The following is a 16,241-nucleotide window of genomic DNA, read 5'->3' on the forward strand; positions in this document are numbered from 1 at the left end:
CAGAAGCTAGGATGTAACAAATGAAACGAAGACAATGTCACATTATAAACAATACTAATACTATTCATTATTTGTAGGCTACAAGGAAAACCTATATTTTTTAAAACAATTCAAATATAGGCCTCAATTGTTGCTCAAACACTCACGATCCAATAGAGTATCAATATTATATTTCAGAGACCGCCAATATTCAGAGGCCTCCGGTAAAGTTGTGTGCGAGAGAGCTAGTAGCCTAGTCTACTCCACAGAGCTCCAAAAAACACACATCACCAAACACCTGCAATGGAGTATGAAAGTTTCGGACTTTATTGAAGACTTGTGTTACGACAGTGGAATAAATAATCACACAGGTAAATGTTCACACGTTTCAGACAGCAGCTGCATTCGGATGTAGTGGAACCGATAGAAATATAACTACTAGAATGATCTGATGGGCTATATGCCCTTTCTGATAATTACATTTCTATTGTTGGAACCAGGAGATCGAAGCACAAATAAAAGCAACACATGATCTCTTCTTCAGTATGTGTACAATAAATATAAACAAAACGCCCTTTTGATTAAAAAGCAAGAAATGCAAGAATATGACATGGTTGTGTCGTGATGCTGGTTCACTAATAACACCTATAGCCCGTAGAATTCCTACTACCGACTATAAAACGGCAATTAAATAAAAGTTATTCTGCTTTATTTGCTTTCAACTGCTTGCGGAATTGATCCGGGAAAAAAAGTTTTTTTGTATGCCGTTGTCAGAGCGGTGATGAAATATACAAAATGTTGGACACGACCCCCGCCTCAACTCTGCTCCTTACCCCTCTACTCTTCCTCCGTACCTCCCCCTTATCCCCCCCTCTTCCTTATCACCGAGCCAGCTCTTCTTCTGAAATGTTTGGTTAACCGCATTCAAGCGAAAAAAAAAAAAAAAAATCATAACAGTTTTTCGGTTTATGAACTGCATCTTGAGATATTACCATTAAAAACATTACACACAGTCAAGTAATAAACATGGCTTGAAAATACTGATATCGTGAATTATACTCTTTTTTTGTTGTTGTTGTTGTTTTTAAAGTCCAACTGAAACAATAGACATCAGTATAATATCATTGGCTATCCTCACCAACGTCCCTAATAAAACAACTCGCGCTGTACCTCAAAACCACTATAAAGGAATCTCTGTCTCCAAGCTCCTCAACATTGATACATTCTGCCAAGAGGTGGCTGTGTGTGTCTGAATGAAATTCAATCCCTCCCGTGGTAGGTTTTCACTGGGCTGTAATATGCCATCATTTATATGTATATTAAAATACAAGTACCTTGCTTGATAAAGCAACAACAACAAAATTAAAACAAATCTAGTGTGTTGTATAAGCAGGACACATTTCCATGTCAGTATAAAGCTGGTTCAAGACATCATGGTCTCATCCTTACAGAGCCTTTACACCTCCCACATGGCTCCCTGTTTCCTATATGGTGAGGGGCTCTGGTCAAAAGTAGTGCCCTTTATATGGAATAGGGTTGCATTTAGGATGCATGCTTTTAGTTTAGCAGTAAAACCATCACAGCCCTTGACCAAAAAACAACAACATCATTTCAATTTCAGGGTTCAAATAAACTTAAAATACAGGTTTCTCAAATAGTCAATATAATAATAATAATTATAATAATGTCAATATAATGGTATATTAATAACAATATGTCAATATGATAATTATTATAATTATAATAATGTCAAGAAATTGTATATTAATAACAATATGTCAATATCACGGTATTTAATAATAATAATTACAATAATAATAGTCAAGATAATAATAATACAATGCTTGTATGATTATAGTCTGTATCTGTGTCCCAAAAGGCACTCTATTCCCTATATAGTGCACTATGTTGCCCTGGTCAAAGTAATATATAGGACATATAGGGTGTCATTTGGGACGAAGACTATATATATATATGTGTGTGTGTGTGTGTGTGTGTGAAATGAAATGACAATCATTGAAGGACACACTTCTCTTCCTTCTTGGCCATCTTGCCTTTGTTCTGCTCTAGGGTTCTCTCCAGGTGTTCATCTTCCTCCTCCGCCCTGCGGAACACAGCCGGGTCAAAGGTTAGAGGTCAGGGGTTTAGAGAGCAGGAGGTCACATGATACAGGAGGGAGACAGGTAGAGAGACAGCAGACACAGGACTGTACACAGAGGCCGGGTGCCATGGCAACGGTCGCCATGCCACCTGTGAATGGAGCGGCGGTGCACCAGGAGAGCAGATTTGACCTTTAACCCCCTGCAGCATGTCACCCTATTGGTTGATATCAGTCTCTCTTTATGGTTGTGTGTGTGACTGTGTGTGTGAGACGTACTGTTTCTCCTGTGCATCGAGGTCTCTGACCAGCGCGTCTCGTTTGTTGACCAGTATGACCAGTTCATCCAGCAGCAGCTGCTCTCTTCTCTTCTGAGCCTCTGTCTTCTGCCAGTCTGGAGAGGAGAGAGAAGATTAGCACCTACTACAGTACTACTACAATACTACTACAGTACTGATCTACCACTACTACCACCACTGATACTACTACTACTACCACCACTAATACTGATACTACTACCACCACTAATACTGATACTACCACCACCACTACCACCACTAATACTGATACTACCACCACCACTACCACCACTAATACTGATACTACCACCACCACTACAACCACCACCACTACCACCACTAATACTGACACTACCACCACTAATACTGATACTACTACCACCACTAATACTGATACTACCACCACCACTACCACCACTAATACTGATACTACCACCACCACTACCACCACTAATACTGATACTACCACCACCACTACCACCACTAATACTGATACTACCACCACCACTACAACCACCACCACTACCACCACTAATACTGACACTACCACCACTAATACTGATACTACTACTACCACCACTACTACCACCACCACTACCACTACTACCACCACCACTAATACTGATACTACCACCACTAATACTGATACTACCACCACCACTACTACCACCACCACTAATACTGATACTACTACCACCACCACCACTAATACTGATACTACTACCACCACCACTACTACTACCACCACTACCACCACTAATACTGAAACTACTACCACCACCACTACTACTACCACCACTAATACTGATACTACTACCACCACCACCACTAATACTACCACTACTACTACTACCACCACTAATACTGATACTACCACCACCACTAACACTGATACTACCACCACCACCACTAATACTACCACCACTACTACTACCACCACTAATACTGATACTACCACCACCACTAACACTGATACTACCACCACCACTAATAGTGATTCTACCACCACCACTAACACTGATACTACCACCACCACTACTACTACTACTACTACTACTACCACCACTAATACTGATACTACCACTACCAATACTGATACTACTATCACCACCACCACTAATACTATTACCACCACCACCACTACTACTGATACCACCACCACCACTAATACTATTACCACCACCACTACCAATACTGATACTACCACCACCACTAATACTACCACCACCACTACCAATACTGATACTACTATCACCACCACCACTAATACTATTACCACCACCACCACCACTAATACTGATACTACCACCACTAATACTATTACCACCACCACCAACACTAATACTGATACTACCACCACTAATACTATTACCACAACCACCACTAATACTATTACCACCACCACCACCACTACTACCACCACTAATACTATTACCACCACCACCACTAATACTATTACCACCACCACCACTGATACTATTACCACCACCACCACCACTAATACTATTACCACCACCACCACTGATACTATTACCACCACCACCACTGATACTATTACCACCACCACCACTAATACTATTACCACCACCACCACCACTACTACCACCACTAATACTATTACCACCACCACCACTAATACTATTACCACCACCACCACTGATACTATTACCACCACCACCACTAATACTATTACCACCACCACCACTAATACTATTACCACCACCACCACTGATACTATTACCACCACCACCACTAATACTATTACCACCACCACCACTGATACTATTACCACCACCACCACTGATACTATTACCACCACCACCACTAATACTATTACCACCACCACCACTACTACTACCACCACCACTAATACTATTACCACCACCACCACCACTACTACTACCACCACCACTAATACTATTACCACCACCACCACTAATACTATTACCACCACCACCACTAATACTATTACCACCACCACCACTAATACTATTACCACCACCACTACCAATACTGATACTACCACCACCACTAATACTACCACCACCACTACCAATACTGATACTACTATCACCACCACCACTAATACTATTACCACCACCACCACCACTAATACTGATACTACCACCACTAGTACTATTACCACCACCACCACCACTAATACTGATACTACCACCACTAATACTATTACCACCACCACCACTAATACTATTACCACCACCACCACCACTACTACCACCACTAATACTATTACCACCACCACCACTAATACTATTACCACCACCACCACTGATACTATTACCACCACCACCACTAATACTATTACCACCACCACCACTAATACTATTACCACCACCACCACTGATACTATTACCACCACCACCACTAATACTATTACCACCACCACCACTGATACTATTACCACCACCACCACTGATACTATTACCACCACCACCACTAATACTATTACCACCACCACCACTACTACTACCACCACCACTAATACTATTACCACCACCACCACTAATACTATTACCACCACCACCACTAATACTATTACCACCACCACCACTACTACTACCACCACCACTAATACTATTACCACCACCACCACTAATACTATTACCACCACCACCACTACTACTGATACCACCACCACTAATACTATTACCACCACCACCACCACTAATACTATTACCACCACCACCACTACTACTGATACCACCACCACCACTGATACTATTACCACCACCACCACTACTACTGATACTACCACCACCACCACTACTAATACTGATACCACCACCACTAATACTATTACCACCACCACCACTAATACTATTACCACCACCACCACTAATACTATTATCACAACCACCACTAATACTATTACCACCACCACCACTACTACTGATACCACCACCACTAATACTATTACCACCACCACCACTAATACTATTACCACCACCACCACTAATACTATTACCACCACCACCACTAATACTATTACCACCACCACCACTACTACTATTACCACCACCACCACTACTACTGATACCACCACCACCACTGATACTGATACCACCACCACTAATACTATTACCACCACCACCACTAATACTATTACCACCACCACCACTAATACTGATACCACCACCACTAATACTATTACCACCACCACCACCACTACTACTGATACTACCACCACCACCACTACTAATACTGATACTACCACCACCACTACTACTGATACTACCACCACCACCACTACTAATACTGATACTACCACAACTACCACCACCACCACTACTACTAATGCTGATACTACCACCACCACCACCACTACTACTAATGCTGATACTACCACCACCACCACTACCAGCACTACTACCACCACCACTACCAGCACTACTACCACCACCACTACCAGCACTACTACCACCAATACTAATACTGATACTACCAGCACCACCACTACTACTACCACCAATACTAATACTGATACTACCAGCACCACCACTACTACTACCACCAATACTAATACTGATACTACCACCACCACCACCACCAGCACTACTACCACCAATACTAATACTGACACTACCACCACCACTACTACTAATACTGATACCACCACCACCACCACTAATTCTGATACTACCACCACCACTAATTCTGATACTACCACCACCACCACTACTACTGATACTACTACTACCACAACTACTGATACTACTACTACTACTACTACTGATACTGATACTACTACTACTACTGATACCACCACCACTACTACTACTACTGATACTACTACTACTACTGATACTACTACTACTACTGATACTACTACTACTACTGATACTACTACTACTACTACAACTGATACTGATACTACTACTGATACTACTACTACTACTACTACTGATACTACTACTACTACTGATACTACTACTACTACTACTGATACTACTACTACTACTGATACTACTACTACTACAACTACTGATACTGATACTACTACTACTACTACTGATACCACCACCACTACTACAACAGTACTCCTGTCTCATCTTCCTGTCTCTCTCACATTTCCAAGTGTCTAAATAAAAGTCCAAATATCAACAGCGAATAGAGAAGAACAAAAGGCCTAACTACACAATGAATAAATCACACAGGTTCCCTGACTCCTCCCCTCCAGTTCACCTAGCTACCAGCTCCCAGGCCAACCAGGAAGGGGCCCACAGGGGCCAGATGCGACCCCGTTCCAATCCCCTCTCCCTGCCTCCCCCTGGGGGAACCGTGTCCGCGGGAGAGCCCTCTCTCTGGGGCTCAGATATCCGCCTTCCTGGTGCGTGGCACCACCGGCTTCAGATCCACCCAACACCAGGGTAGATAGATACAAACCCCTAACCCCATCATATCTGCAGATATACCCAACACCAGGGTAGATAGATACACACCCCTAACCCCATCATATCTGCAGATATACCCAACACCAGGGTAGATAGATACAAACCCCTAACCCCATCATATCTGCAGATATACCCAACACCAGGGTAGATAGATACAAACCCCTAACCCCATCATATCTGCAGATATACCCAACACCAGGGTAGATAGATACAAACCCCTAACCCCATCATATCTGCAGATATACCCAACACCAGGGTAGATAGATACAAACCCCTAACCCCATCATTTCTGCAGATATACCCAACACCAGGGTAGACAGATACAAACCCCTAACCCCATCATATCTGCAGATATACCCAACACCAGGGTAGATAGATACAAACCCCTAACCCCATCATATCTGCAGATATACCCAACACCAGGGTAGACAGATACAAACCCCTAACCCCATCATATCTGCAGATATACCCAACACCAGGGTAGATAGATACAAACCCCTAACCCCATCATATCTGCAGATATACCCAACACCAGGGTAGATAGATACAAACCCCTAACCCCATCATTTCTGCAGATATACCCAACACCAGGGTAGACAGATACAAACCCCTAACCCCATCATATCTGCAGATATACCCAACACCAGGGTAGATAGATACAAACCCCTAACCCCATCATATCTGCAGATATACCCAACACCAGGGTAGACAGATACAAACCCCTAACCCCATCATATCTGCAGATATACCCAACACCAGGGTAGATAGATACAACCCCCTAACCCCATCATATCTGCAGATATACCCAACGCCAGGGTAGACAGATACAAACCCCTAACCCCATCACATCTGCAGATATACCCAACACCAGGGTAGATAGATACAAACCCCTAACCCCATCATATCTGCAGATATACCCAACACCAGGGTAGATAGATACAAACCCCTAACCCCATAATTTCTGCAGATATACCCAACACCAGGGTAGACAGATACAAACCCCTAACCCCATCATATCTGCAGATATACCCAACACCAGGGTAGATAGATACAAACCCCTAACCCCATCATATCTGCAGATATACCCAACACCAGGGTAGACAGATACAAACCCCTAACCCCATCATATCTGCAGATATACCCAACACCAGGGTAGATAGATACAAACCCCTAACCCCATCATATCTGCAGATATACCCAACACCAGGGTAGATAGATACAAACCCCTAACCCCATCATATCTGCAGATATACCCAACACCAGGGTAGACAGATACAAACCCCTAACCCCATCATATCTGCAGATATACCCAACACCAGGGTAGATAGATACAACCCCCTAACCCCATCATATCTGCAGATATACCCAACGCCAGGGTAGACAGATACAAACCCCTAACCCGATCATATCTGCAGATATACCCAACACCAGGGTAGATAGATACAAACCCCTAACCCCATCATATCTGCAGATATACCCAACACCAGGGTAGATAGATACAAACCCCTAACCCCATCATTTCTGCAGATATACCCAACACCAGGGTAGACAGATACAAACCCCTAACCCCATCATATCTGCAGATATACCCAACACCAGGGTAGATAGATACAAACCCCTAACCCCATCATATCTGCAGATATACCCAACACCAGGGTAGATAGATACAAACCCCTAACCCCATCATTTCTGCAGATATACCCAACACCAGGGTAGACAGATACAAACCCCTAACCCCATCATATCTGCAGATATACCCAACACCAGGGTAGATAGATACAACCCCCTAACCCCATCATATCTGCAGATATACCCAACACCAGGGTAGATAGATACAAACCCCTAACCCCATCATATCTGCAGATATACCCAACACCAGGGTAGATAGATACAAACCCCTAACCCCATCATATCTGCAGATATACCCAACACCAGGGTAGACAGATACAAACCCCTAACCCCATCATATCTGCAGATATACCCAACACCAGGGTAGATAGATACAAACCCCTAACCCCATCATATCTGCAGATATACCCAACACCAGGGTAGATAGATACAAACCCCTAACCCCATCATATCTGCAGATATACCCAACACCAGGGTAGACAGATACAAACCCCTAACCCCATCATATCTGCAGATATACCCAACACCAGGGTAGATAGATACAAACCCCTAACCCCATCATATCTGCAGATATACCCAACACCAGGGTAGATAGATACAAACCCCTAACCCCATCATATCTGCAGATATACCCAACACCAGGGTAGACAGATACAAACCCCTAACCCCATCATATCTGCAGATATACCCAACACCAGGGTAGATAGATACAAACCCCTAACCCCATCATATCTGCAGATATACCCAACACCAGGGTAGATAGATACAAACCCCTAACCCCATCATATCTGCAGATATACCCAACACCAGGGTAGACAGATACAAACCCCTAACCCCATCATATCTGCAGATATACCCAACACCAGGGTAGATAGATACAAACCCCTAACCCCATCATATCTCAGAGTTGGAGTGCTGACATAGGATCAGTTTAGCCTTTTAAATCGTAATGAATAAGAGGAGGGTCCTAGATCAGCACTCCTACTCAGAGAAGCTTTGTGAATATGTGCTACCACAGATATGTTCTCTCCTCAAGAGAGTTTGTCTCGTATTATAAAAAAATAAATATATATATATATATACTTCAGTCCCATTAATCACACAGTTAGGGCCGGGAAAAAAAACACACAAAAAAGTTGCATTTTGGGGCCAAACACTTGGAGTGAAATGTGCCAGTAGAAATGTTGTGTTGCAGTGGGCGGTGTTGGCCCTCTAACAGTTAGCCGTCAGAGAGTTCTACAGCGGGTCATGTGACACATCTGGTTCAACACCTTTACATCCATTCATATTTAAACACCTATTGATTTGAGAAGAAAAGGAATGTTGGAAAATGTCAGTCACTAAAATAAGTGCGCTGCATGCTTTATTAAAAAAAATATATATTTCCCCTCTGGTTCGTCAAGTTGCAACCGGCCTGTCATGAGTGTTTGTGTGTGTGTGGTGTGTGTGTGTGTGTGTGTGTGGTGTGCGCTCCATGCTGGGCCCAGTGTGTTTGTCCCCCTGTACGGTCTTGCTCTCTCTTCATTGGTCCAGCCACTCTTTGAAGTCGACCACAGAGCGAAATGAGCACAGTCCCATTATCTGACCCGCTACTCTCTCGCTCTCACTGTTTCTCTCTTTCTTTCTCTTCTTCTGACCGTTTCTCTCTCTCAGGCACTAAACTACTCTCCTCTTCAGAGAGGTTGGTCAGTAGTGTTTACCAGGGACTAATACCAATATGCCAAATGTTTAAATTGAAGACCAGTGAAATGTCAAAAGGAGAAGACTACTCACTAAACTCACACAATGTGATGGAAAGTTGTCAGCTTCAAATATAGACTTATTACAAATAGAAAAGGTTATTCCTCCTTTGCCATACCTCCACTATCCCACAATTCCCCTGCACAAAGGCCTGCCCACAGAGGGGGGAAAAGTATCCAAAACGGAGGTATAACAAAAAACATCCCTTCTTTTCTGTCCCTCCCTCTCAACTGCTCTCTCTCTCTCTTTTCTACTTCCTCTCCCCTAGTCTCTCTCACTTTCCCTTCCCCTACTCTATCTCCCTCTTTCCCCTCCCCTACTCTATCTCCCTCCCTCCCTCCCTCCCTCCTCTCCCCTACTCTCTCCCCCTTTCCCCTCCCCCTTTCCCCTCCCTCTTTCCTCTCCCCTACTCTCTCCCTCTTTCCCCTCCCTCTTTCCCCTCCCTCACTCTATCTCCCTCTTTCCTCTCCCCTACTCTATCTCCCTCTTTCCCCTCCCTCTCTCTTTCCCCTCCCTCTCTCTTTCCCCTCCCTCTCTCTTTCCCCTCCCTCTCTCTTTCCCCTCCCCTCTTCTTTACCCAAGAAGCCAAAGTTCCAACCCGCCAGGGGGATGCGGAAGCATGGAGCTGTCAATCAAAGCTGTGGTAGGTCCCGCCCCCCTCATTAGAAAGGTAAACAATAGAGGGACGATGACAGACATCCCTCTTTCCCCTCCCTCACTCTATCTCCCTCTTTCCTCTCCCCTACTCTATCTCCCTCTTTCCCCTCCCTCCCTCCCTCTTTCCTCTCCCGCTTTCCCCTCCCTCTCTTTCCCCTCCCTCTCTCTTTCCCCTCCCTCCCTCTTTCCCCTCCCTCCCTCTTTCCCCTCCCTCCCTCTTTCCCCTCCCTCTCTCTTTCCCCTCCCTCTCTCTTTCCCCTCCCCTCTTCTTTACCCAAGAAGCCAAAGTTCCAACCCGCCAGGGGGGATGCGGAAGCATGGAGCTGTCAATCAAAGCTGTGGTAGGTCCCGCCCCCCTCATTAGAAAGGTAAACAATAGAGGGACGATGACAGACATGGCCGCGCAAACGAGAGGGTAGAGAACAGGGGTGAGTGTCTATGTGTGCGAGAGAAAGTGTGTGTGTGTGTGTGTGTATGAGAAAGAGAGTGAGTGTGAGTGAGAGTGCGTGTAACCAGAAACCTGCGGTAAAAAACACCCCGCAGCCACTCATGGAAGTTACCCCCTCCCTACTTCCAACCCCGAAAGAGGGAGGAGTGAGAGAAAGCCAGTGTTCACACACACTCTCTCTCTCTCTCTCTCTCTCGTTTCACCCTCTCCCTCTCTTGTTTCACCCTCTCCCTCTCTTGTTTCACCCTCTCCCTCTCTTGTTTCACCCTCTCCCTCTCGTTTCACCCTCTCTCGCTCTTCTGTTTCACCCTCTCTCGCTCTTCTGTTTCACCCTCTCTCGCTCTTCTGTTTCACCCTCTCTATCTCTCGTTTCACCCTCTCTCTCTCTTGTTTCACCCTCTCTCTCTCTCTCATTTCACCCTCTCTCACTCTCGTTTCACCTTCTCTCGCTCTCGTTTCACCCTCTCTCACTCTTCTGTTTCACCCTCTCTCTCTCGTTTCATCCTCTCGCTCTCGTTTCACCCTCTCTCACTCTTCTGTTTCACCCTCTCTCACTCTTCTGTTTCACCCTCTCTCTCTTGTTTCATCCTTTCTCGCTCTCGTTTCACCCTCTCTCGCTCTTCTGTTTCACCCTCTCTCTCTTGTTTCACCCTCTCTCTCTTCTGTTTCACCCTCTCTCGCTCCACCCTCTCTCTCGTCTCACCCTCTCTCTCTCTTGTTTCACCCTCTCTCTCTTGTTTCACCCTTTCTCTCTCTTGTTTCACCCTCTCTCTCTCTTGTTTCACCCTCTCTCTTGCTCTTCTGTTTCAGCCTCTCTCTCTTGTTTCACCCTCTCTCTCTCTCTCTCTCTCTTCTGTTTCACCCTCTCTCTCTCTCTCTCTCTCTCTTCTGTTTCACCCTCTCTCTCTCTCTCTCTCTTCTGTTTCACCCCCTCTCTCTCTCTCTTCTGTTTCACCCTCTCAACGGTAACCATGTGAATCTGCACAAGCCACAGAAGAATGCGCCGGTTCAAATCCCCATGACCCCCACCCTTCCAATGCTCAATGTATTCAGGAGACCCAAACTGCTCCGAAGACCCCTTTCTCAGAGCAGGACGGGGGGAGAGTGAGTATGTTTGTGTTCTTGGCTTAAAATCTAGGTCCAACACATTTACCAGCACACATATACGCACAAACTAGCATGGATTAATCCACAGATTGATAAACACTTTGAGAGACATTTTACAGAGTAGTCAGCGAGTGATGTCTGGAGACGTCTATTACTATTACCATCTATTACCACAGATCTCTTTAGTTGTGTTCTGTCGTTCGGTGGAATGGCCCCCAAGAGAGAGCTTTGGCCAGGGGCCAACTGGAGTCAGGACACAAAGTCCCAAATGGAAACCTAATCCTGCCCATAGGGCGCTAATCCAAGGTAGTGCACTATGAAAGGAATAGGGTGCCATTTTGGACATTTGTAGTTACTGTGAAGTTACCTGCACCTTGTCTAGGACTAGTTACAGCTGCTTGACTAGCTGTATAGACAGCACCTTGTCTAGGACTAGTAACAGCTGCTTGACTAGCGGTATAGACAGCACCTTGTCTAGGACTAGTTACAGCTGCTTGACTAGATGTATAGACAGCACCTTGACTAGCTGTATAGACAGCACCTTGACTAGCGGTATAGACAGCACCTTGTCTAGGACTAGTTACAGCTGCTTGACTAGTTGTATAGACATCACCTTGTCTAGGACTAGTTACAGCTGCTTGACTAGCTGTATAGGCATCACCTTGTCTAGGACTAGTTACAGCTGCTTGACTAGCTGTATAGACAGCACCTCGTCTAGGACTAGTTACAGCTACTTGACAAGCTGTATAGACAGCACCTTGTTAAGGACTAGTTACAGCTGCTTGACTAGCTGTATAGACATCACCTTGTCTAGGACTAGTTACAGCTGCTTGACTAGTTGTATAGACATCACCTTGTCTAGGACTAGTTACAGCTGCTTGACTAGTTGTATAGACAGCACCTTGTCTAGGACTAGTTACAGCTGCTTGACTAGCTGTATAGACATCACCTTGTCTAGGACTAGTTACAGCTACTTGACTAGCTGTATAGACAGCACCTTGTCTAGGACTAGTTACAGCTGCTTGACTAGCGGTATAGACAGCACCTTGTCTAGGACTAGTTACAGCTGCTTGACTAGCGGTATAGACAGCACCTCGTCTAGCACTAGTTACAGCTGCTTGACTAGCGGTATAGACATCACCTTAACTAGTCCTAGACACAGCTGCTTGACTAGTGGTATAGACATCACCTTGTCTAGGACTAGTTACAGCTGCTTGACTAGCTGTATAGACAGCACCCTGTCTAGGACTAGTTACAGCTGCTTGACTAGCTGTATAGACAGCACCTTGTCTAGGACTAGTAACAGCTGCTTGACTAGCGGTATAGACAGCACCTGGTCTAGGACTAGTTACAGCTGCTTGACTAGCTGTATAGACAGCACCTTGACTAGCAGTACAGACAGCACCTTGTCTAGGACTAGTTACAGCTGCTTGACTAATTGTATAGACATCACCTTGTCTAGGACTAGTTACAACTGCTTGACTAGTTGTATAGACAGCACCTTGTTTAGGACTAGTTACAGCTGCTTGACTAGCTGTATAGACATCACCTTGTCTAGGACTAGTTACAGCTGCTTGACTAGCTGTATAGACAGCACCTCGTCTAGGACTAGTTACAACTACTTGACTAGCTGTATAGACAGCACCTTGTCTAGGACTAGTTACAGCTGCTTGACTAGCTGTATAGACATCACCTTAACTAGTCCTAGACACAGCTGCTTGACTAGTGGTATAGACAGCACCTTGTCTAGGACTAGTTACAGCTGCTTGACTAGCTGTATAGACAGCACCTTGTCTAGGACTAGTTACAGCTGCTTGACTAGCGGTATAGACAGTACCTTGTCTAGGACTAGTTACAGCTGCTTGACTAGCTGCATAGACAGCACCTTGTCTAGGACTAGTTACAGCTGCTTGACTAGCTGTATAGACATCACCTTGTCTAGGACTAGTTACAGCTACTTGACTAGTTGTATAGACAGCACCTTGTCTAGGACTAGTTACAGCTGCTCGACTAGCGGTATAGACAGCACCTTGTCTAGGACTAGTTACAGCTGCTTGACTAGTTGTATTGACAGCACCTTGTCTAGGACTAGTTACAGCTGCTTGACTAGTTGTATAGACAGCACCTTGTCTAGGACTAGTTACAGCTGCTTGACTAGTTGTACAGACAGCACCTTGTCTAGGACTAGTTACAGCTGCTTGACTAGCTGTATAGACAGCACCTTGTCTAGGACTAGTTACAGCTGCTTGACTAGATGTATAGACAGCACCTTGACTAGCTGTATAGACAGCACCTTGACTAGCGGTATAGACAGCACCTTGTCTAGGACTAGTTACAGCTGCTTGACTAGTTGTATAGACATCACCTTGTCTAGGACTAGTTACAGCTGCTTGACTAGCTGTATAGGCATCACCTTGTCTAGGACTAGTTACAGCTGCTTGACTAGCTGTATAGACAGCACCTCGTCTAGGACTAGTTACAGCTACTTGACAAGCTGTATAGACAGCACCTTGTTAAGGACTAGTTACAGCTGCTTGACTAGCTGTATAGACATCACCTTGTCTAGGACTAGTTACAGCTGCTTGACTAGTTGTATAGACATCACCTTGTCTAGGACTAGTTACAGCTGCTTGACTAGTTGTATAGACAGCACCTTGTCTAGGACTAGTTACAGCTGCTTGACTAGCTGTATAGACATCACCTTGTCTAGGACTAGTTACAGCTACTTGACTAGCTGTATAGACAGCACCTTGTCTAGGACTAGTTACAGCTGCTTGACTAGCGGTATAGACAGCACCTTGTCTAGGACTAGTTACAGCTGCTTGACTAGCGGTATAGACAGCACCTCGTCTAGGACTAGTTACAGCTGCTTGACTAGCGGTATAGACATCACCTTAACTAGTCCTAGACACAGCTGCTTGACTAGTGGTATAGACATCACCTTGTCTAGGACTAGTTACAGCTGCTTGACTAGCTGTATAGACAGCACCCTGTCTAGGACTAGTTACAGCTGCTTGACTAGCTGTATAGACAGCACCTTGTCTAGGACTAGTAACAGCTGCTTGACTAGCGGTATAGACAGCACCTGGTCTAGGACTAGTTACAGCTGCTTGACTAGCTGTATAGACAGCACCTTGACTAGCAGTACAGACAGCACCTTGTCTAGGACTAGTTACAGCTGCTTGACTAATTGTATAGACATCACCTTGTCTAGGACTAGTTACAACTGCTTGACTAGTTGTATAGACAGCACCTTGTTTAGGACTAGTTACAGCTGCTTGACTAGCTGTATAGACATCACCTTGTCTAGGACTAGTTACAGCTGCTTGACTAGCTGTATAGACAGCACCTCGTCTAGGACTAGTTACAACTACTTGACTAGCTGTATAGACAGCACCTTGTCTAGGACTAGTTACAGCTGCTTGACTAGCTGTATAGACATCACCTTAACTAGTCCTAGACACAGCTGCTTGACTAGTGGTATAGACAGCACCTTGTCTAGGACTAGTTACAGCTGCTTGACTAGCTGTATAGACAGCACCTTGTCTAGGACTAGTTACAGCTGCTTGACTAGCGGTATAGACAGTACCTTGTCTAGGACTAGTTACAGCTGCTTGACTAGCTGCATAGACAGCACCTTGTCTAGGACTAGTTACAGCTGCTTGACTAGCTGTATAGACATCACCTTGTCTAGGACTAGTTACAGCTACTTGACTAGTTGTATAGACAGCACCTTGTCTAGGACTAGTTACAGCTGCTCGACTAGCGGTATAGACAGCACCTTGTCTAGGACTAGTTACAGCTGCTTGACTAGCTGTATAGACAGCACCTTGTCTAGGACTAGTTACAGCTGCTTGACTAGCTGTATAGAC

General features: G+C 44.8%; 1 protein-coding gene across 1 annotated transcript in view; it reads right to left on the reverse strand.

The window, feature by feature from the left end:
• Window positions 1–283: 283 nt before the first annotated feature.
• Window positions 284–16,241, reverse strand: part of LOC149985684 (EH domain-binding protein 1-like) — an 86,669-nt gene continuing 70,711 nt past the window's right edge. Inside the window, exons 4-5 of the mRNA XM_090181882.1 lie at window positions 2,357–2,471; window positions 284–2,083 (exon numbers count right to left, since the gene is read on the reverse strand). Of these exons, the coding sequence (XP_090038008.1) occupies window positions 1,993–2,083; window positions 2,357–2,471 (206 nt within the window). The 3' untranslated portion in view covers window positions 284–1,992. The remainder of the gene's footprint in view (window positions 2,084–2,356; window positions 2,472–16,241) is intronic.

This window comes from Oncorhynchus mykiss, chromosome 1 (genome assembly GCF_057628025.1).
Source record: "Oncorhynchus mykiss isolate SJ-2025 chromosome 1, ASM5762802v1, whole genome shotgun sequence".
Taxonomy (NCBI): Eukaryota; Metazoa; Chordata; class Actinopteri; order Salmoniformes; family Salmonidae; genus Oncorhynchus; species Oncorhynchus mykiss.